The 26,835-nt window shown below is 35.0% G+C and overlaps 3 protein-coding genes across 5 annotated transcripts; 2 read left to right on the top strand and 1 right to left on the bottom strand.

The window, feature by feature from the left end:
* LOC109715386 (protein IQ-DOMAIN 1-like) lies at window positions 1,275–11,616 on the top strand. The gene is made up of 12 exons (XM_020240363.1): window positions 1,275–1,674; window positions 2,443–2,562; window positions 3,258–3,473; window positions 3,848–4,072; window positions 4,972–5,085; window positions 5,393–5,864; window positions 6,341–6,477; window positions 6,585–6,688; window positions 7,448–7,522; window positions 7,581–7,881; window positions 10,904–11,011; window positions 11,093–11,616. The coding sequence occupies exons 2-12, from the start codon at window positions 2,482–2,484 to the stop codon at window positions 11,387–11,389; spliced, it is 2,130 nt and encodes a 709-aa protein (XP_020095952.1). The 5' UTR covers window positions 1,275–1,674; window positions 2,443–2,481; the 3' UTR covers window positions 11,390–11,616.
* Window positions 18,708–23,422, top strand: LOC109715890 (nuclear transcription factor Y subunit A-7-like). Of its 3 annotated transcripts, XM_020241116.1 has the most exons (7): window positions 18,753–18,774; window positions 19,254–19,312; window positions 19,414–19,663; window positions 21,457–21,575; window positions 21,714–21,782; window positions 22,536–22,676; window positions 23,019–23,422. In XM_020241116.1, exons 3-7 carry the CDS (start codon window positions 19,441–19,443, stop codon window positions 23,406–23,408), a joined length of 942 nt encoding a protein of 313 aa, XP_020096705.1. In that variant the 5' UTR covers window positions 18,753–18,774; window positions 19,254–19,312; window positions 19,414–19,440; the 3' UTR covers window positions 23,409–23,422. The 3 variants fall into 3 exon arrangements, with proteins under 3 accessions (XP_020096704.1, XP_020096705.1, XP_020096706.1); XM_020241115.1 differs by lacking the exon at window positions 19,254–19,312 and having other exon boundaries at window positions 18,708–18,774; XM_020241117.1 differs by lacking the exon at window positions 18,753–18,774 and having other exon boundaries at window positions 18,970–19,633.
* On the bottom strand, window positions 22,803–26,610 carry LOC109715891 (translation initiation factor IF-2-like). The gene is made up of 2 exons (XM_020241118.1): window positions 25,933–26,610; window positions 22,803–23,656 (listed from the first exon to the last, which is right to left on the bottom strand). The coding sequence occupies exons 1-2, from the start codon at window positions 26,461–26,463 to the stop codon at window positions 23,624–23,626; spliced, it is 564 nt and encodes a 187-aa protein (XP_020096707.1). The 5' UTR covers window positions 26,464–26,610; the 3' UTR covers window positions 22,803–23,623.

The following is a 26,835-nucleotide window of genomic DNA, read 5'->3' as shown; positions in this document are numbered from 1 at the left end:
AAACATCCCTCCTCAACTATTGGCCATTTCGAAATGAGTTTTTCTACACATTTTTTTGTTATTTTTAAATTTAAATTATATGATTTTGATTTTGATCAATTAAATTAAAAATTTTAGGCCAATATATATATATATATATATATATATATATAGAGCTAGGCTACTATACTATCGGTAGCACGGAGCGCTCCGTGCTACCGATAGCATAGTAGCCGAACTCTATATATATATATATATATATATAAAACTTATCTTAACTATCATCAATTTTAAACAAACTATTTAATCTTTTAAATATTTTAAGTATGCTATCCAACTTTTTAACGTATTTAATTTGAGTCAGTTAATAATTATATAATTATTAATTTATTAAATTAAATAATTATCTTAAGTTTTATGTTAAAATATTCATCAAACGGCTTAAATTAAATAAATATTTCAATTATTTTTTTAAGAAATAAATAGTTAAATTAAAATGATTTGTAGTTTAGATAAATTTTATAATTTTTATAAAAAAATATGATGTTTATTTGATAATAATACTATTAAATTTAATAATAGGACGTACAAAGTAATTTTTTTTAAAAAAAAAAGTTTAAGGGCCTACCGCGGAGAACTCTATAGTCAAGGGGGTCTCAATACATTTTCAACCTATCTGTGCAAGCCACGCGCATCACGATCAGAGGCGTAGTTTGACTACTCACAGAACAGATGACGTGGCACTACATTCAACACAGCTGTGAAATAATAATCCAATAAAAATATGCCACGTAATCAGCTTTGTGTTATTATTAAGTTATCCTCGAGAGAATAGTAACTAAATGAGAAAAAAAAAGAACAAACTTCAAATACCACCCTATAGTTTCATACTTTTTCACCTTAGTATTCTATAATTCGAAGTGTATTAATTTAGTATCTATGATTTTATTTTATTTTTTTTATTATTCATTCAACTATTTTTTTTTTCGTTAAATTAGTAAGGAAGTTAAAACTAAAGGATACTAAAGTGAATGTTCGATAAATCGAGCTGAGGTATCTAAAGTTTTTTGTATATAATTTAACGAAATATTAACGAAGGAGCTGATAAAAAAAAATGAAACCTCATGTACTAATTTGATACATTTTAAGCTATACAGTACTAAATTGAGAAAGTACAAAACCCCGAGGTGGTACTTGAAGTTTACCTTAAAAAAAAATTGATATAATTACATCTGAGCTCTCAACAGTGAAAAAGGGCGTATACAGAAAAAGGCGATTCCTTTTGTTCAGAATCCTACAGCGGGAGCGAAAACGAGCTTTTTTTTAGAGAGAGAGAGAGAGAGAGAGAGAGAGAGAGAGAGGAGGAGGAGGAGGAGGAGGTGAGGAGAGAGAAAAAGAGGGGCAAATGGTATATCCCCTCGCCTCTCTCTCTCTTTCCCTCAGGTGAATCCCCTTTGGAATTTCTCATCCCCTTTTTGTTAATTTCTAACAGGAGATTCCCAGATCCGCCGCTTTTGTGAGCTCAATTTGAAGCATCTGGTTTGAATTTTGGATTCGCGGGGTTTTAGTTCGAATTTGGTTCGAATTCGGGGTTTCTTTTAGAGTGTTTCTTCGAGTTTTTTTGATCGGATCGGGGGATCGAAGCGGCTTCGCCGGGATTGGAGCATCCGTGCAATGCATGTTTGATTTGATGAGGTAAAAAAGAAAAAAAAAAAGGTTTTGACTTTGATTCGTGTGGGAGATTGAAGTCGAATGTGTTTGAATGTGTTTGGTTGGGGGTTTGGGTGGAGTAATTTGTGCTTTGTTGCGATCAGTGTTGTTGACTTTGTTTCGTAGGGTAAATGATACTCTCTGCGGTTATTGAGCAGAGTTATTAAGGTTTTGTGACTTTTCTTTTTGTGGTGATGTTTGCGGAAGCTGCGAATTGCTGTTGATCTAGTAAAAATTTGCATCAATAACTCATCCATAGCATTCGGACTGTTAGTTATTACGAAATCGACTGTGTGGAGTGAACAAAATATGTTTTTTTTGGGTAGCAATATCAGTTGTTATGTCTGTGTTCTTTAGTTTTAGTTGGTACTTATATGTATAATTTTAATTCAGGCCTTTGATTTATTGTCTCATGTCATGGTTGTCCAATGCATAGTTACTGAATAATTCTTATTGAGAGTTTCATTGACTGATAAAGTGCACTTTTTATACTTTACTCTATACCTCTCTAAGTGAGCTTTCTTAACTAAATAAGACAATTTTTCACTGCTAGTGTCATAATGAAGTTCAATTCAAGCTTTCTTTAATTGAATTCAGTGCATCCTACCTTCTAGTGGGAGAAGAAAAATATTGATGCTTAATGTCAAGTTGTCTAGATCAGCATTTTACTGTTTTCTCGTCCCTTTACGAGCATAATTACATACAAAAGTGACGCTTGGAGCTCTCATACTAACTGTTTTTCTCTTTTTGCAGCTGCAGGCATTGATCTTCTGAAATTTTACGTAACAGGAAATGGGTATCCCTGCTAAGTGGCTTCGGTCATTAGTTGGTCTGAGAAAACCTGAGAAATCACGGGATCCAGAGGATAAAAATGTGAGTAAGACAAATTCCATGAAGATTTATATATTGTTTTGAACAATTTGTTCATCATCCTTGGTCATATTCTATTGTTATGTTTGTTTAGATTCACGTTATAAGATTCCAATTATTATGTGCATTATGTTTACTGGATGTTTGCCAGCTTCTGGAGACTTTTTTGAAAGAACTTGGCTATTCTTGGAGAGCATGTATGAGATTTGTCCCTAGCTAGATTGTTAACCTTGTATGTTGGATATGCTTTTGATCGTTGTGCTGGACAAATTACTTGATATCAGTTTTTGACACGTAAACTTGTAATAAAGTAACACTTGAAGCCGTACTGACATCTACTTACGTCAATCTTCTACATAAGATCCAACCAACGGTTTGCACTCTTAAATGTGATTATTAGCATATTTCCTTCACTCTCCTCCTATCTATCATGTATTTCCCTTCTGGATCTTGTGATTCCTGTGTCACATATTGTCACCAATTGCTATCTCTGTCAATCTGGAGTCCCCAGCTGCCCACTTTTTGTTTAAGAGAGATGATAGCAATTTCAAGAGATCTGGACTCCATCAAAACGACATCATGCTAAGTCGCTGCATCCTTGTTAATTTGTCTCGATATGGCTAGCTGACATCAGCGTCGTAACCTCGTGTGTATTAATCCATTTGCTTATCCTCACTAATGAATTGATAATGTCGCAGAATAGCATTGGTGATGATCAGTTGCTGCACCATGGAAAAAATTCTACTGGTCAGGATGAGTTCAGTGTTGGTACTTCTTCGACCGGCAATGGAGATGCCCAATCAAGCTCAAATCCCAGTACCTCACTTCTTATGCCAGTGTCTTCTCAAACTGAGCATGATGCGAAAGAGAACTGGGCTGCCACAGTTATTCAAACCGCATTTCGAGCTTTCCTGGTATTGTGTAATGTCCTTTAATAATGTGCTCTTAATATCTTTGTTTCCAAGGTGCTGGTAATTGTGGCTCATAAATTATTAAACTACAATGTAAATATTGTCTAGCATTAGCATTGCTACAGGGCTGAGTAGTTGTGGAACACCAGAATCAGCTAGTAGTGTCTTCGTTTTGTCCAAGTTGGATATTGTGTTCAAAGGTGTTTACCTAACTTGGTTCATGACTCGCAGATTGCTTTGCTTAGTTGAAAAGGTTCTGATCAAACATGTGAGAATAGGCTAAAGAGCTTCTGCACTCTGCATTTTGGTTATATTCCAAATGTGTGATTGTTCTTGATATCTTGCAATCAGTTACTTATGATTGATTGACTTTTCAGGCTAGACGAGCTTTACGAGCTTTAAAAGGATTGGTTAGACTTCAGGCCCTTGTGAGGGGTCATGCCGTCAGAAAACAAGCGGCAGTAACACTTCGCTGTATGCAAGCTTTGGTAAGAGTTCAGGCTCGTGTCAGAGCAAGGAGGGTTCGCATGGCTTTAGAAAGTCAGTCGGGCGAGGCAAAGATTCAAGAACAAGATCATGAGGCCCATATTCGGGAGATTGAGGTGAGTTGAGCTACCCAACAACTTGCACTAATGTTGCTCTAAATCTAAAGCAGTATTAATCATCAACATTAAGACCTTTTCTTAGATGTTTTCAGTTGCATATGTTATAGAGGACGAAAATAAAGCAGAGATGCTCCACAGATTTCTTTTCCTATACTTGTTATTAATAGTTGGTTCTCAGCATGACTGCAATCTTCTCAAAGTTGACTAGTTGGCAAATTTATGTAGCGTGACTAAACAATTCCTCATGCTTAAAGTCATGCAATTTCTGAGAGAAGTCTGTGTGTACAAGAAACATGATCATTTTGGAACAAAGCAGTAGTCTTTACTTCCATGAAAAAAATACTAACAATGGAAGGACATCCAGACCAGACTTGCCTGGTCTAGCTAGCCGTAAAGATTCGGATCTTGATAACTGTTTAGTTGTTGAGCTTAACACAGCCTAGCTTGTAGAAGACCGTGAGGTTAAAAAGGCCTGGTTGTGTTTCGTCGGGCCTAGCCCGAAGTTACAGTGAGCCTGCTTTTGTATGCTGTCACCCTTTCCCAGATTGTAATCTGGATCCACCAAACCTATTAGCACTCCTACGCATAGTACCCTGAGAAATCTAATTAATCAGTCTGATAATAATTATTCTAGTAGACTAGTACTAAATATACAGCAGGATTTAAAATGCCATTTATTTTTCCATGTTGGAAATAACTACATGTGGCATTCACTATTTCGTTAATGCAACTATTCCTCGATAACTTCCATTTGTCATAAATTTTGGGATATGACCTTTTTCACTAAAAGGTGATTTCCCAGTTATGATCCCACCAAGTGGGGTCCTGGGACAATCCTATTCTTGATGTAATCTGCTGGTGGCTTGTAAGTTCCCCATTGTATCATTTAAATGCAGGAAGGCTGGTGTGACAGTGTTGGATCGGTGGAGGAAATACAATCAAAATTACTAAAAAGGCAAGAAGCTGCAGCGAAGCGTGAGAGAGCCATGGCATATGCTCTAACTCATCAGGTAACTTCGAATAAGAACACCACTTGGCGTGGGATAGTACTAGATTGGATGCGTTGAGATTTGTTACGTTGACATGATGCTAATTTTGCTACGACAGACCTTGTTTCAGCTTTTTCTTTAAATAGCATTGTTAATAGAATTGACCTGACAAAAAAGAAAAAATGTGTCAGTTTTGGTCTGTTTGGATCATTGGTGCATTCTTAATGGAGATTGCTAGACCTCGGAATTCAACTTGGTATGAATTAGCTCTTACTGATTAAGATTTTTTGCCCCCCTGATTAAGAGTTTTTCGTTTTACTCATTTCAGTGGCAAGCGGGTTCCAGGCAGCAGGCTACCTCTGCAGGGTTTGACCCTGACAAGAACAATTGGGGCTGGAAATGGCTAGAGAGATGGATGGCGGTCCGTCCATGGGAGAACCGATTCCTCGACATAAATCTTAAAGACGAAACGGCGGTGCATGAGAGTGAAGAGGCTGAGGGAAGTGGAACTAAGACGCAGTACAAAACACCCGGAAAAAAACCCATTTCGACTCTTCATTCCAATGTTCTGAACCAAAAGGTGGGCCCGTCGCACTCTGAGGGAAGTGGCTCTTCATCAAGCCGTTCTGCAGGTGTGCTAGTGTCTTCTACCTCGAAGCTAAAGCCACGGTCCAAAGAGCTTTCTGAGGAAGCCATCTCCCGACCTTCTGAACCTGGCACTCGGTCATATAGCAATCCAAAAGAGAGGCCCGCACAACAAGATTTACAAGCTAAAAGAAGACTATCCCTGCCAAAAGGCGGTAAGTTCAATCCTCTGTACTGGTAGAGTTATTCTCGTCCCCTTAGAATTGCTTAATGCATTGTAAGTTCTTCCTGTTGCAAGTCTGCTGCAATTGTTCTTTCACATGTTATGGTTCATGAGCAACTCTTTCTACTGGATAGTTGATATGACTACTAATGCACATTATCATGTCTGGGGGCTTAAACCCTGCTATATAAAATAAAGCTTTGAAGCTTCAATTGCAGCGGCTTAAGGAGATATTTGATAAGCATGTATTTCATATTTTCATGTAGTTTTCTTTCAGGTATGGTTCCGTTTTAAGCTGCCACTCAGTAGCATGCATAACACGTATATGAAGAGAAACTAATTTTAGATTTTCCATGTAACTCAATTAGTTTCCTACATTTCACCTTCTGTTTTTAATTTATACCGAATTAATAATTCTCAGGTAAAAAGGTTCTGACCGGTTTCTCTGATGTAATTCATATCAAACAGGTATAGAAGCAGGAAAGCCTGTCAAGTCCGCGCTTCACCAGCCTCAAAAACCCATCAAAGATACTCCGAAATCCGAATTGAAAAATGGCGTGAAGCCTCTCGAGCCTGCTCCGAAGAGAGTCGAACTACAAACCGGATAAGCCATCTTCTGTTGATCAAGGATATTTATTACTATTTAGTGGTTGATACACGTTTGTTCCTTCGTAGTATCGAACTATCTGTGTATAAATCACTAATCTTTTAGTCTTGGGGTTGTGCTATTTTGCATTTTTATGTGTTTATATTGTATGGATTGTCGCGGCTGAACATTCTGAAATTTCACTGGGAGAGAGAGCTTGTTCTGTTGCTGTATTCTGGTTGTTTTGAGTATTGTAATGTTATTTATTTTTTTTTTCTTAGTACCATTTTTTTGAGTCTGTGAGTGAACCTTGGAATGTTATTTATATATAAGTGTTTAGCATTGTTGTCTTTTGCTTTTAAATTTTGTTTCTATTGATGAAATTTGGTTTACCAGGATTAAAGCAAGTTTCCAACATTGTATTGTAATGTTATTTAATGCTTTGTAACAAAACCACTCAATTCAAAAATGGTCCCTCAACCATGAATAAATATTATTTTATCAACTTTTCCTTAACTTTTGGATTCTTTTCTTAGTCATCTTGCTTGATTAAATTACAGATTTTATCCAATTTATTTGTAAATGAAACTAAAATAATAATGGCTATAGTTAATATCAACATAAAATAAAATTAGTAAGATTTTTAGAGCAAACTACCTGTACACATATATCATAGGTGTAAAATCTTGCATCCTACACTTTCTAGTATGTAGATTTTCTAGGCCAATTTGCATAAAAAATCCACTTATTTTGGGCTTTTGCAAAATCGGGCCATCTTTTTGGCTTTTACAGATTCGGTCCGCTTTTTCAGCAAACTGACCAAAATACCCTTATACCTTTTTCTCTTTCCTCTTTCTCTCTCCTCTTTTTTTCTCTCGTTCTTTTTTCTTTTTCTTCCCAGAGAGCGGCGAAGACGGAGCCGAGGTGCCCTTATACCTTTTTCTTTTCTCTTTTTTTCTCTCGTTCTTTTTTTTTCTTTCTCTTCCCAGAGAGCGGCGAAGACAGAGCGGTGTCGCCGCCGATGCCCCCACTTTCCTCGCCTCCGATTCCCCTAAGGCCGGGCTGTGACTTTTTTTTTTTTTGCATTTTTCTTTTCTTTTCTTCTCTGACTCTCCTCCACAGTTTCCGACGACGGCGCCTCTCTCGCTCCTCCCTGCCCTTCCCGTCTCTCCTTCTCCCTCCTTCTCTGCTGCCTCCGACGACNCCGTGCGCCGACGCGAGGATCCAGCGGGGGGACGGGTTCACGTTCGGCGTCGCCTTCTCGAGCCGCGACGCCTTCTTCTTCAACCGGGCGCAGCAGCTCTCCCCCTGCGACAGCCGCCTCTCCCTCTCCTCCTCCGGCTCCGCCCAGCTCGCCGTGTTCCGCCCCAAGGTCGACGAGATCTCCCTCCTCACCGTCAACACCACCTCCAACTTCGATCCGGTACGGCTTCCATTCGCTCCCCCTCCCTTTTGATTTCTCTATTCTAGGGTTTCGATTTCGCCCCGATGAGGTCTCTGGATTGACGTCCGATTCTAGGGTTTTTTGATCTCGTTCCTTCGCTGTTTGCCTTTTTTTTTTCGATTTCTTTTGTTAAATTGTTTTTTTTCGACGTTTTGATCTGATTATAAGTAGATTCTGAGATGATCGGATCGAGAAATTTGACTAGAGCAAGAGATGGAATGTCTTTTTATTTCAAAAAGCTAATCTGGATAATATATGCATTGATCTGTAAACCTCTGTTGTGTGAAAGATGACTGGGAATGTGCTTGATGGTCGCTTTCTAGGGTTCGTGGATCTCCTTTCTTAATCTTCTATTGGGATCTGCGCTGTGGTGAATTCTTGTTTGTTTCTGTGGTGAATTCTTGTTCCTTCCTTGTCGATCTGATTGGAAGTATGTTTGGTTAGGGGAAAAAATGGAGATTATTGAATTAGAGGAAAAAAAAAAATGATGTATGGATGCTAATGCATTTTGTTATAGACGTTTTTTGGGACCGTAGGTAACCATGGGAGTTGCTAGGGATGTGGTTTAGTGGGATTGTAACAAATGATTCAGAAAGAATGAAGTATGTAAGCTGTTTGTCGTAAGATGTAGGTCGATAATGTGTGGTGTTTCTTTGGTTAACTACACACAAAGTGAACTAAAATTATGAGCGGGTATGATTCCATGTCATCCTCCTTGTTGTTTCCCTTTAATTTTGAATCTGTATGGTTTCTGCTGTTACTTTACTTCTTTTGACCTTTTGATTTGGGTATAAGTAGATTTTGAGATGATGGAATCAAGAACTGGACAAGAGAAAGAGATGGAGTTACCATAAAAAAGGGGGACGGACTAGAATTTTGCAAAAGAATAACTGAGAGGAACGAACCTGTGGACCTCATCCCTATTTTTCTTTTGCTTTCGCTTCCTTATTTTCTATCTCTTTGCCCGTCAGTGACCTCACTATTCCCTTTTCTTTCCTAATGAAATAGAAATTTTGCAGGAGACTACTAGATAAATCTAGAAATCGTTGTTGAAATCTTAATATATTTCATTTGGGCCATTTAGATCTAATCTTAAGATTTTGTATGGATAGAGTTAGAGCAAGATTTTTCATATTCATTGTAATTTCTGTTTAAAGTTTTAAGCTCTATGTGCTAATAGGTGTTCACTAAGTGGATCGGCGGTCCTCTTTCACTCATATATAGCTAGCTGTTTTAGACCATCGTTGGCATATTTCCTACAATATCTTGCGAGGAAATTGTTTGCTGAAATCCTTAAAGCTTTTGCTCGAATTTTATTTCGGAATCAGCAAAACAATGTTTTCTGGAAACTTTGAAGTTCCTCCTTTTTAAATTTTTATTTCTAATTGTGGAGTCTAAGGAACAATGTATGTCCGCCTACCTTAGATTTTTGTTTCTATAGCTCATTGTTCTTCGGAGTTTTGACATTTAGTATCATTTGGAAGCGAAAAAGGTTAATTTACTCTGTTGTGGAATTTGTCTTCTTAGTTTTGAGCTAGACCAGCATTCAAGGTGATACTATTGTCACATCTTTTTATTTCTTGACTTTTGAGTTTTGAGTACATGTAGCATTACGAAGCAACAAGGGTGTACTGATCCTGGATTTGAGCTTGCAATTGGAACTATGATATATTATTCCTAATTGTGTTATTTCATTAAGGAAATCCCATTGTGGTTATTATTAAAAGGGTAATATGATGGTTGAAAATTGAATTAGATCTGGGAGTTGGTAATCATTTTTATTTCTAGTGTGGAATGAATAGGATTATACATTCGCGTTTGTTGCCGCTATTGTCCTTACCTTTTTCACCAGTTTGAGTTATTTTCTGCAGCCTTGGACTTTATATAATTGGTTTTCTATCATTTTTTGTCAAAAAGAACCTAGTAAATCTAATTTGAATTGCTATTTATTGCTTTTAAATCCTTTTAACAAGACCTCTCTACATTTATCCCAGTTTTTCCGGAGGTACGCAATTAATAGGCGTCTTAGTCTCATTCAGGTCTCCTTTGTTTTGATACAGTCAGCAGCCTGCTTCCTATTATTGCCATGAAAGTTCACTACATGGACCCCTATGTTGGTCCCCTGTAAAGCATTTCAGTGGAGAGAAAGTTGTATATCTGGGGCTTTGTTTTTCCATATATTCTTGGTCTTACTTTTTCTAGGATATTCTAACCCTGTTTCTTCCATTTCTCCTCTTTTTCCTTCCCTAGAACAGTTCTCTCTGATTTATTCTTCCCTTTATCCTCCACTTTTAAGTTTTAGAGGGGCATGGAATTTACAGTCAAAATTTTCTGTCATGGAATGGTTAGGAATTGAATGTAAGATCATGTCTTTAGCTTCTTTATAAAAACACTTTCATTGCACATTGGATAATATTTAATCTCTAATATAAAACTTGAATAAATAAATAAAACAAACTCAAATTCTTCAGTACAACTTACAAGAATAAATTGTATGATGTTTCAATTTGAAGTTGGAAGAACTAATGAAATAATATTAAATATTTTTGGAAAAAATAAAATCTAATTTTATATTGTAGTACATTAATACATATGAGAAATTTTGGTACGTTCAAAATTTGTCATAGATAAAATAATATAATATGATATGATATGATGTTATATTGAAGGTGGTTACTAAAATTGTCATAATATAATATGATATGATTTGAACTAATTGAAGGCAGTTACTAAAAGCAGGGGAGAGAGAGAGGGGATATGTTGATATATATTTCGCAGTATGACCTATCTTCATAGGAGGGAGTATTAGATCATAATCCTAATCTGCTCGTCTTCTTATTGGGTGAACTGAAACCATCGACCACCTCGCCAATCAATAACCCCCTATTTTACATTACTATCTCATCCCTTAACATCTTGCTAATTTATTCAGGGATCTTGTTTTTCCACATCTTAAAATCACTTTCGTAGAAATTACTCTTTATAATTTGTACATTTCTAGGCCAATGCTGGTGGATACATGGTAGCATTTGCCGGTAGAAAGTATGCAGCAAGGTCGCTCCCGGTGTTTGTCGCTAACAGCTCATACACAGTGAGCGGCTTCACTCTGGTACGTCGCCATAATATCTCACCTTTGTATTCAATCAAATTCTACAATTTATTCAATTATTCAACGGAAATCCCATTTCAGGTCCTCGAGTTCCAAAAGGGCACGCTTCAAAACCTGTACTGGAAAACGGACGGCTGTTCTTCATGCTCGGGGCAGTCGTCTTTCGTCTGCCTCAACAAGCAGACCTGCGCGATTAAAACGTCAAGCTGCAAGAGCCAGGGGGGCTCGGTCGATTGCAGCATAGGCTTACAGCTTGCGTTCTCCGGCACCGACAAGCACTCATGGTACGAGGTGTCGAACCTCCGCCAGTACTCCCTCTACGGCCTATACTCCAACCTCAGAGATTCCCTCACCGGCCAGTTCAACAAGTTCTTCTAATTTGTCTTCGGCGTGCTTCGTTGGGTTTTTTTTTTTTTTCTTTTCTTTTTCTTTTTTCCTGATCAGTACTGCTTATGTAATATGCTGTTGTAATATTTTAACATGTTGAGATACATCTCTTTTGCTGCTAAAGTTTCTGTAAATTTGGTGGACACTTTACTGTGGATCTATGTATGGCTCGGCCATATTAAAATTTATTTGTTATTGTGGCGTTTTAGATGTCGTTATTTTACTTTCTTTTTTGGAATTTTTTTGTCTACTGGATTAATTATGTGCTAATATTCGGACTTTGGAACTGTTTGCTTTCGCGAAAAAGTGTGGATAAAAAAAATTTGTGAGAAAATTTTTGGTAGAAATTATTTTTTTCGGTTTTTGTCTGTTTGGTTAAAATGAAAAAAAGCTTTTTGGAAAGTCTTTTTCTAAAATTTAATGAAAATTAGTGTTATTGTTTTTCAGATTTTTTTTTTTTCTCTACGAAACAAAAATGCTAGTTTTTATAAAATCTGAAAAAAAAATGAAAGAATTATTTTTTTAGAAGCATACTGAGTGAAAAAATTGAAGAGTCTTTTATGGGAAAAAAAAAAAGAAGTTTTTCTTAATTTTTTTTTTCATATTTTTTTTGAGCAACTGCTGCATTTGATAAGTATAGTTTGATAAATGTGGCTGCATGTTTCAGCCACTCAAAATGTTGACAATCACATTATTATAATTATAATATTATAACTAGAATGTCAATTTTATTCTTGTACTCAATACTTGTAGGCAAAATTTATATAAAATCAACCTCAATTTTCGCAGTTTGAGACCGGAATATTTGATGACAATAGGATCAGAATAAGTGCATTACATTATTGTATCTCCAAATTAGGCCTAAATATAATATTCAACTATTGCATTGATTTTTCTCTTTTTAAATCATAATTAGAAATTGCCTTGGTTATAGTTTTGGGATGTTTCAATGTATAGAAGGGAAAAGAAGAGATATTTTCTTGGTGGAAAGAAAAACATGGAAAATAAGCCTCTGTACATTTTCTCTATTAAGACCTGTTTTTGCCATTATCTCTTTCATTTCAAAAAGACCAAAAAAAAAAAAAAATTCTAACTTTCTTTCACTTCTATCTTTTCTCCCATCCAATCAACGCAAATTAATGCTATCTTCTTTTCTCTACATAGCCGGATAAGCACAACCTTTTTTATCTGCACATATACTTTCTCCTTTTTTTTCTTTTTTTTTCTTTTTTTTTATAGGAATAATTATGTATGTATCGTTTGGTTCGGGAATAAAAAAAAAGTGGCTATTTCAAAAATAAGTATAAATTGAGGTATAAGCGGGGATTAAATCAATTTTGCGTTTGGATGAAAATTGGGTTATTCCTGGGAATAAAAAAATTACGTTTGGTTAGGTAAGATAGAATAAGAAAGATAATGAGTTTTGTAAATAAAAAATAATGATATTATCCACTTATTATATTTGAATTTGAATTTTTAAATTTTTAAATTTATATTTCTAAATTTAAAATTTTAACTTTGAAATTTAAAATCTCAAAATTTAAAATAAATCGAATATTTAAAAAGTTTGAAAATATTCGATTTATTTTTATTTTTATTTTTTAAATACTCCTCATATATTCTACCGTTATTATAAAATATTCCGCAGTTATCTCCTGTTAAGTTAACTTAGGTTAAACGTGAGTTAAATATCTATCACAATTAAAAAAAAATAAAATACCAATTTTGTGCTTAACTTAAGGACAAATAAGAAATATTGGTGACGATAGAGAGATATATTGGGAAAAACCAAAAGTCAAAATACTTTTTATGTCCCTGACTTTAAGGGCAAATAAAAAAGTCAGTGATGGTGAAAGAATATATTTGAAAGGACAAAATAGTAATTTTACAGAAATAACAGAGTTAATTAACATATTTTAACTCTAGAGGTATATCAGTTAGAGGAATATCAAAAATAAGTTGGAACATAGAAAAGATATTTTTAATATTAGCCTTCTAAGAGGGGCAAATCGGAAAATCGAAAAATTTTCGGGAATATATAAGTAATTGCCCCTTATATATNCCATGTACCTTTAAATTCTTTCCTAGATGAAAATGTGTACAAAGGCCCCTCAACTATAGATTGTTTTGAACCTAGGACCTAACACTTTTTTAGTTGCGCTGTGCTTTATACGATAATTCGGTGAGCCGAAGCAAAAATATATAAAAGATGTTCTCTTTTTAGTCCTCTTTTTAGTTACATTTTTCTAACTAAAAGAGTAATCATTTTAAGATGCATGTAACCAAATAACTTTTCAGAAATGTATGAAGTTATGCTGAGATATCCAAACTTTATGTGATTTTCCATTTTAGTTTTTAACATTTTAAATTTCTATAATTTATTACAAATTTTTATTTAAATTCTTGACATTAAAATTAGGCTAAATTACATAAAATTTTTCTATCAAAATTCGATTTTTCACTTTTCCTCCCTGTCATTTAAAAATCTACATTTTGTCCTCTTATAAAATAAAAAATGGTCAGAGGGGAGTACGGTGTAAACTGTGATAACAAAATGACTATTTTGCCTCTCATCATTTTTGGCAACAGGAGAGAAGGCTGAGGGCATTTTTTGCATAAAAAAATATATAATAATATTTTATAAACGGAACCCTAATGGATCACTAACGGCAGAGGGTGAAGTGAACATTTTTTATTTTATAAGAGAGCAAAGTATAGATTTTTAAATGACAGGAAGAGAAAATGAAAAATCAAGTTTTGACAGAAAAATTTTCTGTAATTTAGCCATAAAATTATCATCAAGTTGGACAAAAATTATCATGTGATAACAGTTGGTGCTAATGTGCTAATTTCGTTTAAAAAAAAACACAAAAAAGCTTTTTTTAAAACAACTGCAATAATGATTAAAAGCCAATAGTGCAATTAAGCCAGGGACCGAAAAAGAAAAAAAAACACTCTCCTAAAAGGTGTGGAGTGAGCAAAACTAAGAATTTCTAAGGAGAAAATAAACTAATATATACATATTCATTTCCATTGAATGTGAACAATATTTTTTCAGATTAAGTTGAAGCACCACTAAGTTCATTCTAATTAAGCATCTTTTTCTTTCTTTTTTTTCTTTTTTGATTAATTCTTAATCCAGAGAGAGAGAGAGAGAGAGAGAGAGAGAGAGAAAGAGAGGGGTATATAACATTGTATGATGTGGACATTGAATCAGATTCAACTTTGAAATGGCCTGTTTTAATTATTTTTTATTTTTTGAAAAGACCTTTTAATTAATTGTATTTCGATTGTGTTTATTTCATCACACAGTTATTTATTTATTTTATAATAAAAGTGTCCCTCTTTCTTTTTTATTTGAGAAAACAAAAGTTAATTACACCATTAGTTGTTCATCCTTATCCGATTAAGACCTCAGCATTTTTGTTCTTTTTTTTTTTCTATTCAATTTCTTATCATTATTAGTTATTTCTATTTATTCCTTATTATCGAAAGTTTATTAACTCTAATGAAAACTGTCATACATGTTGATATAGGCCTTACCGTATGATAATTTTTATAAAGTTTATTTGCATACTATCAGTAGCATTCTAGCTCCGCTTCGAGTCCTTCTTCTTCGGAGCCAACGTCAGTGCCGGCACTAGCAAAGGTATAGGTGGAGGAAGAGGAGGTACCGTTTCTCTCATTACAGTCGCCGAAGACAGTTAAGGCGATGAGAATTGGAGAGGAAAATAAAAATGAATAAAAATATTTTGATTAGTGTACTCAAAATTCGAACCTGTAAAATTTAAAATAGTGATCCTTTTTTTATAAAAATATATAAAACTTGTGAATTTTTTATGGATGGAAAAATTTGGGCAAAAATGGTATAATTTACCCTAAAAAGTTTCCTCTAGCTAGGGCTAGATTCTGTATTTTATCCCAAGGACAGCTGTCATGCACTACTTGGCCCATGGTAAATACTCTCTTGGATATGAAAATTAATTAAGGACCTACATTTAGTCACTAAATAGCCCTTAATAATGGGGGGAGCACAATGAAATTAGGCACAAGAGCCTCTTAATTATATGCTGTCCTCCATGCTATTTCTTGTTTAATCTTTGGCCTAACATTGTCCTCTTGCATTTTGTTGTTAGTAGTGTAGGTAGAAGAAAAGTGAGGGGGCTTTTGAAATCTTATTTTTAATTTGTACTTGCCTATATATATATATATATATATATATATATATATATATATATATATATATATATATATATATATATATATAGCACAGGAAAAGAAAAGTCCCATGGAATAAAACCATCTCCCTCAATGTAGATAAAGAAAATTGTTAAAATTATTTCTAAACTTGTTATGCGAATAAAATCACCGCGATCATCTGATAACGCAAAAAGTATTAGAACTATTTTTGGGCTGTTTTCTGATCTTTATCTGAATAATATGCTTTAGAGCTAATTCTAAGCTACTTCTAATGTGACAGATTTTGAAATGCATATCTAGATATTCCACATGAGAGAGTACATCCATTATGTATATAAACGAGAGTATTAATAATTAAAAAGTGTTCATGTGTTTTTCTTATTATATTGTTCTTTTGGATAACAATAATTTGTACTTTTGAAATTGAGCCACAAAAATCTCCAATTTAGGAATATATATATATATATATATATATATATATATATATATATATATGTTTGGTTTTGTAAACTTGTGAACAAGATAAATGATGTACATGGAGGACCAGTGGAGGCAATAATTTCTCTTTATGGAAGGATATGATTAAAAGGAAGAGGTAAGTAAGGAAAACCTAGGGGCTTAATTGTATGGTTGTTGTACCATTTGAGTTGGCTTGAACAGGAAATTAAAGGTGGAATCCCAAACTTTGTTTAGTTAACTTTTTGCTTTTTGTAATGGCACTTTCTTAACTCTTAATTATTTTCATTTAAATTATGCTTGTAAAACACACAAGAAAATTAAAATTTCATAGAATATAACACTTATTTTGTGATATTCAATGTGTTTGTAAGCTTTTTAGCCGACAACATAAAAACTTCAACAAAGAAAAACAAAACTACGTATATTCCACTTATTACTCGACAATGAGTAATGTCACAAGTATAATTGAACGCAACCTAGCTAAAATGATATTGTAATATTGACCTATCAGTTCTGTGTATGTAACAAATATAAGTAAATGGATTAGTTTGCCAAATTTCAAATGTGGCATGTGAATGCAATGCCAACTATGAAAGGTTAATTCTTTAAAATATATATTGACATCTATAATGCTAACTCATAAATATTATTTGGAGAATACTTATAATTGATATATATATATATATATATATATATATATAGGGTCCGGCTACTATCCTATTAATAGGATTGGGACCCTTATCCTATCAAGTCGATTTGAATGATCAGAACTTCAAATTGATAATCGGCACCGTTGAAGTTGATCTACACAATTAGAAATGTTTAGAAATCAAATTTTGTATTATTTAAAAATCATTATCAAGTTCATCTTAAGAGTTGAAAAATGAACGGTCATAAATAAATAACCTTCTTAAAATAGAGGTTAGACTTTCTCAGTTCGTAATCAGAGTTATCAAACATTATTTAAATAGTATAAAGAATTTTCTATCAAAAATTCAAGCAATTTGGATTGCTCTACACCGTTAAACAAACAAACAGCTCATATAGTCCGTCAAAAATTGTCGATTTTACGACACTTTGATCACTATGTAAATCATTATCAAAATTTATGAAATTTAGTTTCTAGATATTTCAAATACTCTAGATCAACTTCAACGGCTCCGATCATCGATTCGGAATCTCGATCATCAAGAACAACTTGATAAGACAAGTACTCCTATCCTATTAATAGGATAGTAGCATTAGCCTATATATATATATTTGATTTTCGTAAATGCTCTATGCTTAAATCAATTTGCAGAAAAATTTATATAATTAAAAAAAATAAATTCATTGAATCTGATGAGAATCAACCTATATAATGTACCTTAATTTGTTTATACTATTTCCCAAACATTTTTAGTACAAATGGACATTGTACTTAGCTACCACGTACCCTTGCAAACCCATATCATTGTTGCATAAAGTGATCCAACTCTCTCATGAGTACAAACCCAAAACCCCCTCCCCCCTTCTTTTCGGGGCACACATCACATATGCACTCATTAAACTGTACTACACATGCATGCGCCAGTAATAGTATTATATGAATTAGGCTATTATACTATTAATAGCATGCATCAAGTTATTATGGTGCTATAAAATTTTTGACTCTTTAATGAAAAAATGTACAGTTAGAATAATAATAGTCGTCTAAAATTTAGTGGAGTAAAATAATATAATTTAAGGAGTAAAAATGATCAAATAGCATTACAACAAAAACGGTGTATAGCGATACTTTTAAATATCGGTACAGGTTAAAAAAAAATACTGCTGGCTAAATTACCGACACTTTTTAAAAGTATTGTGATATGTGGGGTCGATATAGATAGGGCCGCCTTGATATTTGGCACCCACTCCTCCAGCAACCTGTCGCGGAGGGATACGTGGCGATCATAGTCCTCTACGGTTCCTGCGAGATCCTCGCGGCCGAACTCCAGCCGCCACGTATTTTGGCACCCACTTTCTTTTTTTTATTTTTTATTTGTAATCGGGCCGAGTGAGCTGGGTGTGGTTGGTTGAGTAGATGAACTTTTTTGTTTTTGATTGGATTGAGTTTTATATTAGGACTTAGTAGGTTTTTTTTAAAAAAATTGACATAAATAAGATACTTATATAAAAGTATTTCAAAAATATGTCTCTATAATCTAATTCTGTTGTGGTATAAATAGATCTAACGATGAAAAATTTATTAGCACCACTTACTTGGTGCTGTTGATAGCATTGTAGTCGGATTCGATATATATGCGGTAAAAAGAAAAGGTAAAAGTCCGTTGCCTTACTATTTGAGGGAGAGGGCCGTTATATACGTTGCCTTGTTTGATAATCTACTTGGCCCCAACTTAATCATAACCTTTCTTTTATTAGTTTAATCCCCACTTGGGGCACATTAATATTAAACCACCCCCCACTTAATTATGTGAAGGGAATGGTGATCACAAAGAATTAGAAAGTAATGAGAGGTGGATAAGCCCTGCCATTAATGAGCATTAAAAATATTACCAAAAGGCTTTGTTGCATGAAAACCTTCTCCTATTGGCTCTCTCTCCCTCTCCGTGCTCAGTATAGTGCCCACTATTATACCCCCACATACACACATCACAACACATCTCTCTCTCTCTCTCTCTCTCTCTCTCTCTCTCTCTCTCTCTATGTAGTAAGTTGCTACTCAAAATTATGTAAGTGGTGTCATTTGTATCTTCTTGGCCTTCTCATATTTTATACTGTTTTTTTTTTCTTGCTTATTCTTTTTAGGTGAAGTATATATTTGGGTGTATTATCTATTATATAATAATTCTTCATTGTAAAATTTTAAGCAAGCAATTTTCTTTTGTCTTAAATGGTTTCTGTACATACTTTTTCAATCAATTTTGATGTGGGCTTTCTTATAAGACATTGAAATTTGATCCGAGAAAATAAAGAGGAAAGGAAATAGCATTATTATCTTGTTTAGAGTAAATTAAGTTGGCTTCTATTTGTTTGAATTTTAATGTGTTTTTTTTTTTGGTTTTTGGTTTTCTAAAGGTTATTAATTGTTACCACGCTTAGGTTTCAGTATATTGAAAAGTTAATGTGAATATATCATCAAGATTCTTGAGTATTATCTACTTTTTAATCTTTTGGTACAATTGAGATTTTATTAAAGTTTCTTCTGCAGAAGGTGAAAGAGGCCACTTATATATATACTCGGAAAGATTAGAAGTGCCGGATTCTCAAGTGTGTGTGTATATATATATATATATAAAGAAAAAGTTTTTTAAAAAAGAAGAAGAAGAAAAGAAATATAACAATTGAGCTAATTACTTCTTTTGCACTAGAGAGGGGCAACCACATTGCAGGAGACAATGAGCTTCAAAGTCCATGAAGGAGTTGGTCAAGTTTCTTTTAATCTGCAAAATAATGGGAATCCAATTCCCTGGTGGATTGGAACTCAACCACTCCATGGGGCAAGTTTTGGGCAATTTAAGTCCTTAAATGAGAAGAATACAATGGGAGAGGAGGGCTATTTGGGGCCAGCAATACCAGTGAAAGTTACAGGTGATGCTACTGAGTTCTCACTATCTCAAGGTATTAATATCTCCTTATACAACCTCTGTTGGTAGTATATAAATATCCAAAAAGCTCCTTTGGTATATATAGTTCATTCACTATTTACTATCTTGTAATACTCAAAAAGTATAGAATTTTCTCTTCTTTCAAGTTTTGTATTACTTTTTCATGGAGACATCATACCATTAACACATTGCTAGCTCTTGTGAAAAACTAAATAATTAAGTACCATAGAAAAGTGTTACACTTCGATATTGAAGATACTAAATTACAAATTCCCTACACTATATATAGGAGGTTCTTATTTTATTTTATTTAGTTTTCTAGTGTTTGTTCTCAACCTTTTTGCCAGTTGTGGGAGTCTTTTATATGTTTGTTCCCTACCAAAATATATCCACCCAGATATAAGTTTTGATTACATGGACCATACATATTTTGTTTTTGCAGTTTTCTAGTTTTGGAAGATAATTTTGGGGTGGATGCTTTTGATATTTTTGAAAGACAATCATGTTTCCTTAATTAAGGTCAACAAAAAAAAGGATAAATGTGTGAAACAACCGTTATACTCTAAAAGCTTAAACTGTTAGAGAACAGTGTTTTAAACATTTTTATATTTAACACTCCCCCTCACGTTTGGGCTCGAGACTTTTTAATCGGCCCATAACGTGGGCTTGAATTAAATGGGAGGAAATTAATATGCTAGGAGTCTGGTATGACTCGAATTCAGGACCTCCTGCTCTGATACCATGTGAAACAACCGTTGTACTCTAAAAGCTTAAGTTGTTAGAGAACGGTGTTTTAAACATTTTTATATTTAACAAAATGGGAGAATGTAATGGTAGAAATATTCAAGGAACTCTCATTACAAGATGAGATTTTATTGTATTGGAGGCACATTCTTTAGATAGTGATTGTGATTTGGAAATAGCTTGCTAATTGTTCATTAAGTAGATGTTTCCATTCCTCAAGTAATAAAGGAAAATGTAACTAGAACTGCTAGAATCAGAAAGATGAAAGTGAAAATGTACATATATTAAGACTATTTCTTTCGCTTGCTTGTTGCATTGTTTACTATCAGGTTGATCTTTTAGATATCATGATATTATGTCCAATCTAAGCTCTCAATATTCCATGATGTCATGGGTTAATTGAATCCCCACTGTAAAAATTACATGGTTTAAATTCTTGCATTGTAATAAATGGGGTAAATTTTAGTTGTAGTTCATGTGACTTAATTTCACATCTATCATACATGAAGTGCTACAACACTTTCATAGTAATCAACTTGTCTTAGCCCCAATAATCGATTTCTACTTGGGCACCATTTATTTGAATAAAAGCTCTTTATTTCTAAAATGCGCATTTAGTTAGATAGAAAAACTTATTTAACATTAGACTCTTATGTAAGATAGACACAAACAGAAAAAAATAAATTTGTTGCTTGTTAATTTTGTTTGATAATACAAGCTAGATCTGCTTTTCTTAACAAGACAATTGTCTTTGGTCTATTGTAACACAAATTAAAGTTGCCATCACAATAGGAGGGGGAAAAACAAAAGAAGGGAAAAAAAGGACAATTAATGGTCTATTTTGGGTTAAAAATTATGCTATCAAGTTTAACTTCATTTCAACCCTCTTAGTTCCTGCAGTGCCTCCTCTTGCATGGCTTCTTTTTTTTTTTTTACCCCTTAACTTAAGCATGTATCTTATGCTTCTAAGTATACTTTGCATATAATGTTGTGTTATACTATACTCAAAAAGAAAATTGTGTTACAGTACTATTATTGGACACTGAGTAGGTTTTGTTTCAGGAAGTATAAATACAGAAAAGAAAGGAGCAAAATTTTCGCAACCTTTGGAAAATCTCACTCTACAATCACCATTACCTGAATATGTAGGCCATTTTGACTCCGGGCTCGGTCACTCTACGGTAGGAATTTTTTTTTTTTAACCCTCAATATGGGTATTTTAAGTATTTAGGAAACATAAACAATCTAATTGTGAATATTATTGCTACTCTTGCACTGTCATATAATTAATTACTGTGTTTCTATTACTGTATATATAGGTGTATTCCAGTTTTTCTTATGCTGATCAATGTTGTGGGCTATACACCTCTTATGGAACTCAAGCAATGGTTTGTTTTATTCACTTAACTTCTTAATTAATCATACTAAGCTCTCTACTGTACCATTTCTTCAATTAATATAAAAGGAACCACTTTTGAGTTATATGAACTTATTCTACTGAACTTGGCATAACTAAGCTGTTACAGTTGGTTTCAAACTTGTGATGCACTCTTTTCCAATTTATATTTGACAAATTATTCGAACTCGAAGCATTCTGAGGTCAATTTCACGTGTTCAATCGGTTTATGTTCGAAGATACGATTCGCGAAATTGAGGTAAAAATAAATTGAATAGGAACTAACTAGCTAGCTGAGAAGAAAAGGAGAGATGGGGATGAAGAGTTTACTTGTTAGTAGCTAGTTTTAAGGTTTTGTCAATGGCCATACCCAAATAATTCTTCATAAACTCCGAAGTTAAATTGTCATGACCATTCTTTTAGTATTGGGTGAATTGCAAGTTTGGTCCTCAAGTTTTAATTTATTATTATTTCTGGCTCGAATTTTCAGAATTGGTACCGTCAAGTTTTATAACCCACTTTAGTTGATTAAATCTTGATATATCGTTAAAATAAAAGTGCTATAGTAATATTTTGATTAGTGATGCACCAAAAATTATGATATCGATGCGTCAATACTTAATCAATTAAACTAGCTTTTGAATCACTCTTATAGTTTGAAAACCGAACGTGCAATTTTGCGTCTTAGAATTCATTCAAAGTGACTGTTTCTAGTTTCTGATCATCTTTTACTTTGTCAATTTAGAATGGTCGCATGCTTTTACCTCTGAGTATGACGGCGGACGAACCGATCTACGTGAATGCGAAGCAGTTTCATGGTATCCTGCGTCGACGCCGAGCTCGCGCTAAGGCCGCGAGGGAGAACAAGCTGATCAAAGTTAGAAAGGTACGTTCCCTTTCATATGTACATGAGACTTTTGTAGCGCAATATCATGATGTGAACTTGCTGCAGGTTCTTTCTTTCAGCAAAAAGAAAAAAAAGGAAAATAATAAAAAAGAAGCTATTTAGGACTAAGAAAATAGTTGTTGTTATTTATAGAGTAGTTGAACTAAACACGGCCCTGGTATATAAGATGAATCCTCACAAGCTCAAAAGCACCTACTTTGTCAATAACAATTCACGAAGATTAGTCGTCTTACACAAATGAATATTTGTTGAGAATCTCACAAAGACTGTAGAGAATCAATCCATATCATCTTTACATCGCTCAAATTTCTCTCCTCTCAGCCCTATCTTCACAAGTCGCGCCATCTTCATGCGATGCGTCGAGCAAGGGGCTCCGGCGGTCGGTTTCTCAACACAAAGAAGCTAAATGGCGAACCAAATCCAGGCGGTGCCGACCGCAAGGCGAAAATTGGGCCCGCCACGTCTCCAAGCTCTGAAGTCCTTCAGTCAGACAGTCTCAACAGAAGCAGCGGCTCGAGCATATCAGGATCGGAAGTTTCAAGCTTGAGCTTATACGCCCGAGAAGAAGTCGACCAATTCAATTTCATCGAGCATCTCCCCCCATCCATCCTTCATCCGACGGAAAACAAGCTAAACAGAGATAACAACAACATTATCACCAACAAATGGGCTGCAGCAGCTGACAACTGCTGCAGCCTCCTCAAAGTTTGATCAAAGAAGCACTAGAGGGGTTGGGTATACAAAGCTAGAAGTGCTTTTGCTTCTTTTCTAGAGCCCCTCCTTGGCTTCTAGCAACCTAAAGAAAGAGCTGGAGAAGCCCAGTTCAAAGGTTAAGGTATTGTCCCTTAACATTCGTTCATTTAGGTTGCGGCCGCAGGCAACTCATTCTTGGCTTTTTACTGCATTGAAGGGCTTTCCTCATCATCTCAGGGTAGTTTTGATGGTGGAAATCCTCTGTGCTATGTAAGGAAAAAGAATTATTAGTAGGGTTTGCTCCCTATCTTCTTCTGGTACTTTCTGATTAGAATAAGGACCAAATACTATGGTTTGGTTCATAATATTGGAGAATTTGGAACTAATTTCTATTTGGAATGTTTAAAACTATAGACTATATGTAGATTGTTGCTCAGTAATGCTATCTAACTCTTTGGTTCTGATAAATCTTTACTTCCTATGCAAACTAATTAGCAGTTTAATTTTGCTTTGGAGATTTCAAAATGTTACCTAATATCAGTGATGATGCATTCTAATTGGTAAATTCCTTTTTTTTTTTTAACTTTTATACTGTTTGAGGATGAGTAGCTCTAAGCACTTTGATTCTTGGTTGCAAAAAGCCAGATTGTTAAGACCAGATTGTTTAGACCATCCGGTAATTTGTTATTGAAAGCTTTGAAAAGATGTCGAAAAATTGAAAAGGAATGACTAGTCTAACTTTCAGAGGTATGTGCATCATCTTGTTGGTGGAAGAAATAATCTTGAAAAATCATGGTTATAACAGATTTTAATGAAGAAAAATAACTCTTTTTTTTGCAATCATCAAAGAAAAACTCTATCCAACACAAGCCATTCCTCAGTAACTCGTTCTTACATCCAAACAGGCCTTTGATCATTACGGAATTAAGAATCTAATTAAAGGTTCTATCAACAATTCAGGTTACCGCATTCAAACTGTAAGAGATATAATGGAATAAATTACTCTGTATCCAACTACGTCGTACTCCTTCTGCTGAGTCTGAAATTCACCGAATTACTTTCGTAACTCAACTTTATTCCGCCCAAAGGGGTACCCCTCAAATCCCTTCAATGAGTTAAAATGAATAAAAACCACCAACAGAACAACAAACAGGCCCTGAAGGTGTTGAATGGTAGTAGTGAACTCAAAATATAGTGATTATAAAATCTAAAACATGCCATACACATTGTTCGCAAAGAAAAAGATCAAGCCATTCAGTGCGTCGTCGATAATCTTTTGCTAGCTGAAAACTGCATGACTTAGAATAACGATTTGTAAAACCTAGAGAGCTTCACCATGGAGCAGATCAAACAATTTAAATGTGCTGATAATCTTTCCATTGTAAGAAACTGCCTTAAATGGAATGATGATTTTTATGAACCTACCAGTAAGATCGAAAGAACAAACAGAAGGAAAGAAGAACTAGAAGATTTGTAAACCAATTCCAATTTAGAATTAAGTTCATTATCTGCATATGAAAGAAGAGCTCATGTCTAAATTAAATGATGGCAAGCGTTACTTCTCCTCTGCTTCATTTGAAAACCCATAGATTAACGGCATTTTTACGTAAGTTCGAATCCACCATACGGGTTTATACAATATAATGCATGCATTTTAAGCATTGTTATGTCACGTATTTTACATCAGTTCAGGTTCACTTAGATTTTAGCAGCCCTGAATTTATTTCAGCTTGATAAAAAAGTGCCTAAGAAGCTTACTTCCATAGCCTATAGCTCCGTTTTGTTTCTCAATCACGAACCAACTTCGAATCACATCAACAAGAATGCACCAAAAATGGCAAAAAACGGAAGAAAGAGCTAATAAAAATGATCACACATCTTCAAGGAGATTGGAATTGTCCAAGATGTATAAACTAACATAGTAATTCTCCATTTAAAAAAAATGAAGTCAATTTACAGAATCCTACTAGTCTTAGTAATCTGTTTATTCTTTTCCTTATCAAACCACAATCAGAATGCACCAGTAGTATCAATTTCAACTTTCAAGCAAAGCTTAGCAATCAATAGCAATAATAAAAGATGCAGCACACTTCAAAACTATGAAATGAGGAAACAAATAGAGGTATTACTTGCGCAGCAAAACAGAACTAGTTGTGCCCATTTAAAAATAAAACATAAAGATCATGATCAACGACGTATCAGGCGATCACAGCACCGAAACTTCATGAAGAAAAGTGAACTATATATACATATATATCAAAAATCCAACTTTACTAAGAATGTGTGTATATATATATATACCATTCTAACAACAAAAAAATATCAGTAGCGCGTATGAAGGGGTCATGTTTTCTCTGAGACAAAAATGAACTCTCCCTTTCCACATCTAAGTAATCTGATTATTCCGACCAAATTTAAAAAGAAAAGGTTTGGACCAAAAAGACAAATTTGGTCACATTAGTTACTACCTAAAGATCCATTATCAAAAGTAGGCATAAATCTATACGAAATCAAACTAAAAAACTCAGCTTGGGGGCTTAACCTCACACTTTTCGATCTCGATTTCCGGTTCCGGGAGCTTCTCCTCTTCGCGTCGCTCCGAATCAGCATCGTTGGCGACGGCGTCGGCCATGGCCTTCTCCGCCCTGAGCAGGGGCTCGTAGTAGTCGGCATGGGCGTCCATACACTTCTTCAGAAGCACGGTGGCCTTGGCGCACTTCTCCACCACGTCCTCGCCGCTGTTCTCCGCGTCCTTGACGCACTCCTCCCACGCTATGAACGGATCCTTGCAACCCCCTTCCTTCATGAACAAGCAAAACCCACACTCCGCCTCTTCCTCTTCTTCTTCTTCTTCCTCCACCACCACCTCTCCCTCTCCTCCCTGCTTCTCTTCATCCTCGCAGGAGGGATTTGGTTCCTCCGAGGGGATTTGAGCTTCGGATTGTTGATCGGGTTCGGGATTTGGACGAGGGGGAGGAGGAGGAGGAGGAGATGGGGACTCCATTGCGGAGGGTAGGGTTTGTGGGGGCTCCGAGGAAGAGGATGGGAAGAGAGAGGAAGCAAAAGCGCCCATTGCTGACCAAGAGGAAGAGATTAGGGTTTTCGATCGAGGATCGTGCGATGAGAGGCGGCTTCGTCCTCGCCGAGTTCCGCCGCCGCCATTCCCTCTCCGCTTTGCTTTAAAAAACTATGAAACCACGAGAACCTCTTTCCGTGGACCCGGTGTATAGACTATGAACCGAAATACTAAAGCCCTACTGCCGGCGAAAGAATCCGGGCCGTTGCCTATCCTACGGCGGACAACGTCGATTATGGGCCGTACCTTAAAGCCAAAAATGCTATAAGCTCAACTTGTTGATGGGCCGATTTAGGCCTCCTTTGGGATCTGATCAAACAGGCCAGGTGAGCTAAGTCAACACAGGATAGCCGACTCCTATCCGGCCCG

Source organism: Ananas comosus, linkage group 9 (genome assembly GCF_001540865.1).
Source record: "Ananas comosus cultivar F153 linkage group 9, ASM154086v1, whole genome shotgun sequence".
Taxonomy (NCBI): Eukaryota; Viridiplantae; Streptophyta; class Magnoliopsida; order Poales; family Bromeliaceae; genus Ananas; species Ananas comosus.
Note: the sequence above shows the minus strand (reverse complement) of the source record. Positions and strands in the feature narration are given on the sequence as shown.

Excerpts from the sequence above, each read along its gene's own strand:
- LOC109715890 (XM_020241115.1), top strand. The coding sequence starts at position 19,441 with ATGAGCTTCAAAGTCCATGAAGGAGTTGGTCAAGTTTCTTTTAATCTG. Across the intron at positions 19,664-21,456 it reads TGAGTTCTCACTATCTCAAG|GAAGTATAAATACAGAAAAG; the intron begins GTATTAATATCT and ends GTTTTGTTTCAG. Across the intron at positions 21,783-22,535 it reads CTTATGGAACTCAAGCAATG|AATGGTCGCATGCTTTTACC; the intron begins GTTTGTTTTATT and ends TTGTCAATTTAG.
- LOC109715891 (XM_020241118.1), bottom strand. The coding sequence starts at position 26,463 with ATGGGCGCTTTTGCTTCCTCTCTCTTCCCATCCTCTTCCTCGGAGCCC. Across the intron at positions 23,657-25,932 it reads TCGAGATCGAAAAGTGTGAG|CACAGAGGATTTCCACCATC; the intron begins GTTAAGCCCCCA and ends TTCCTTACATAG.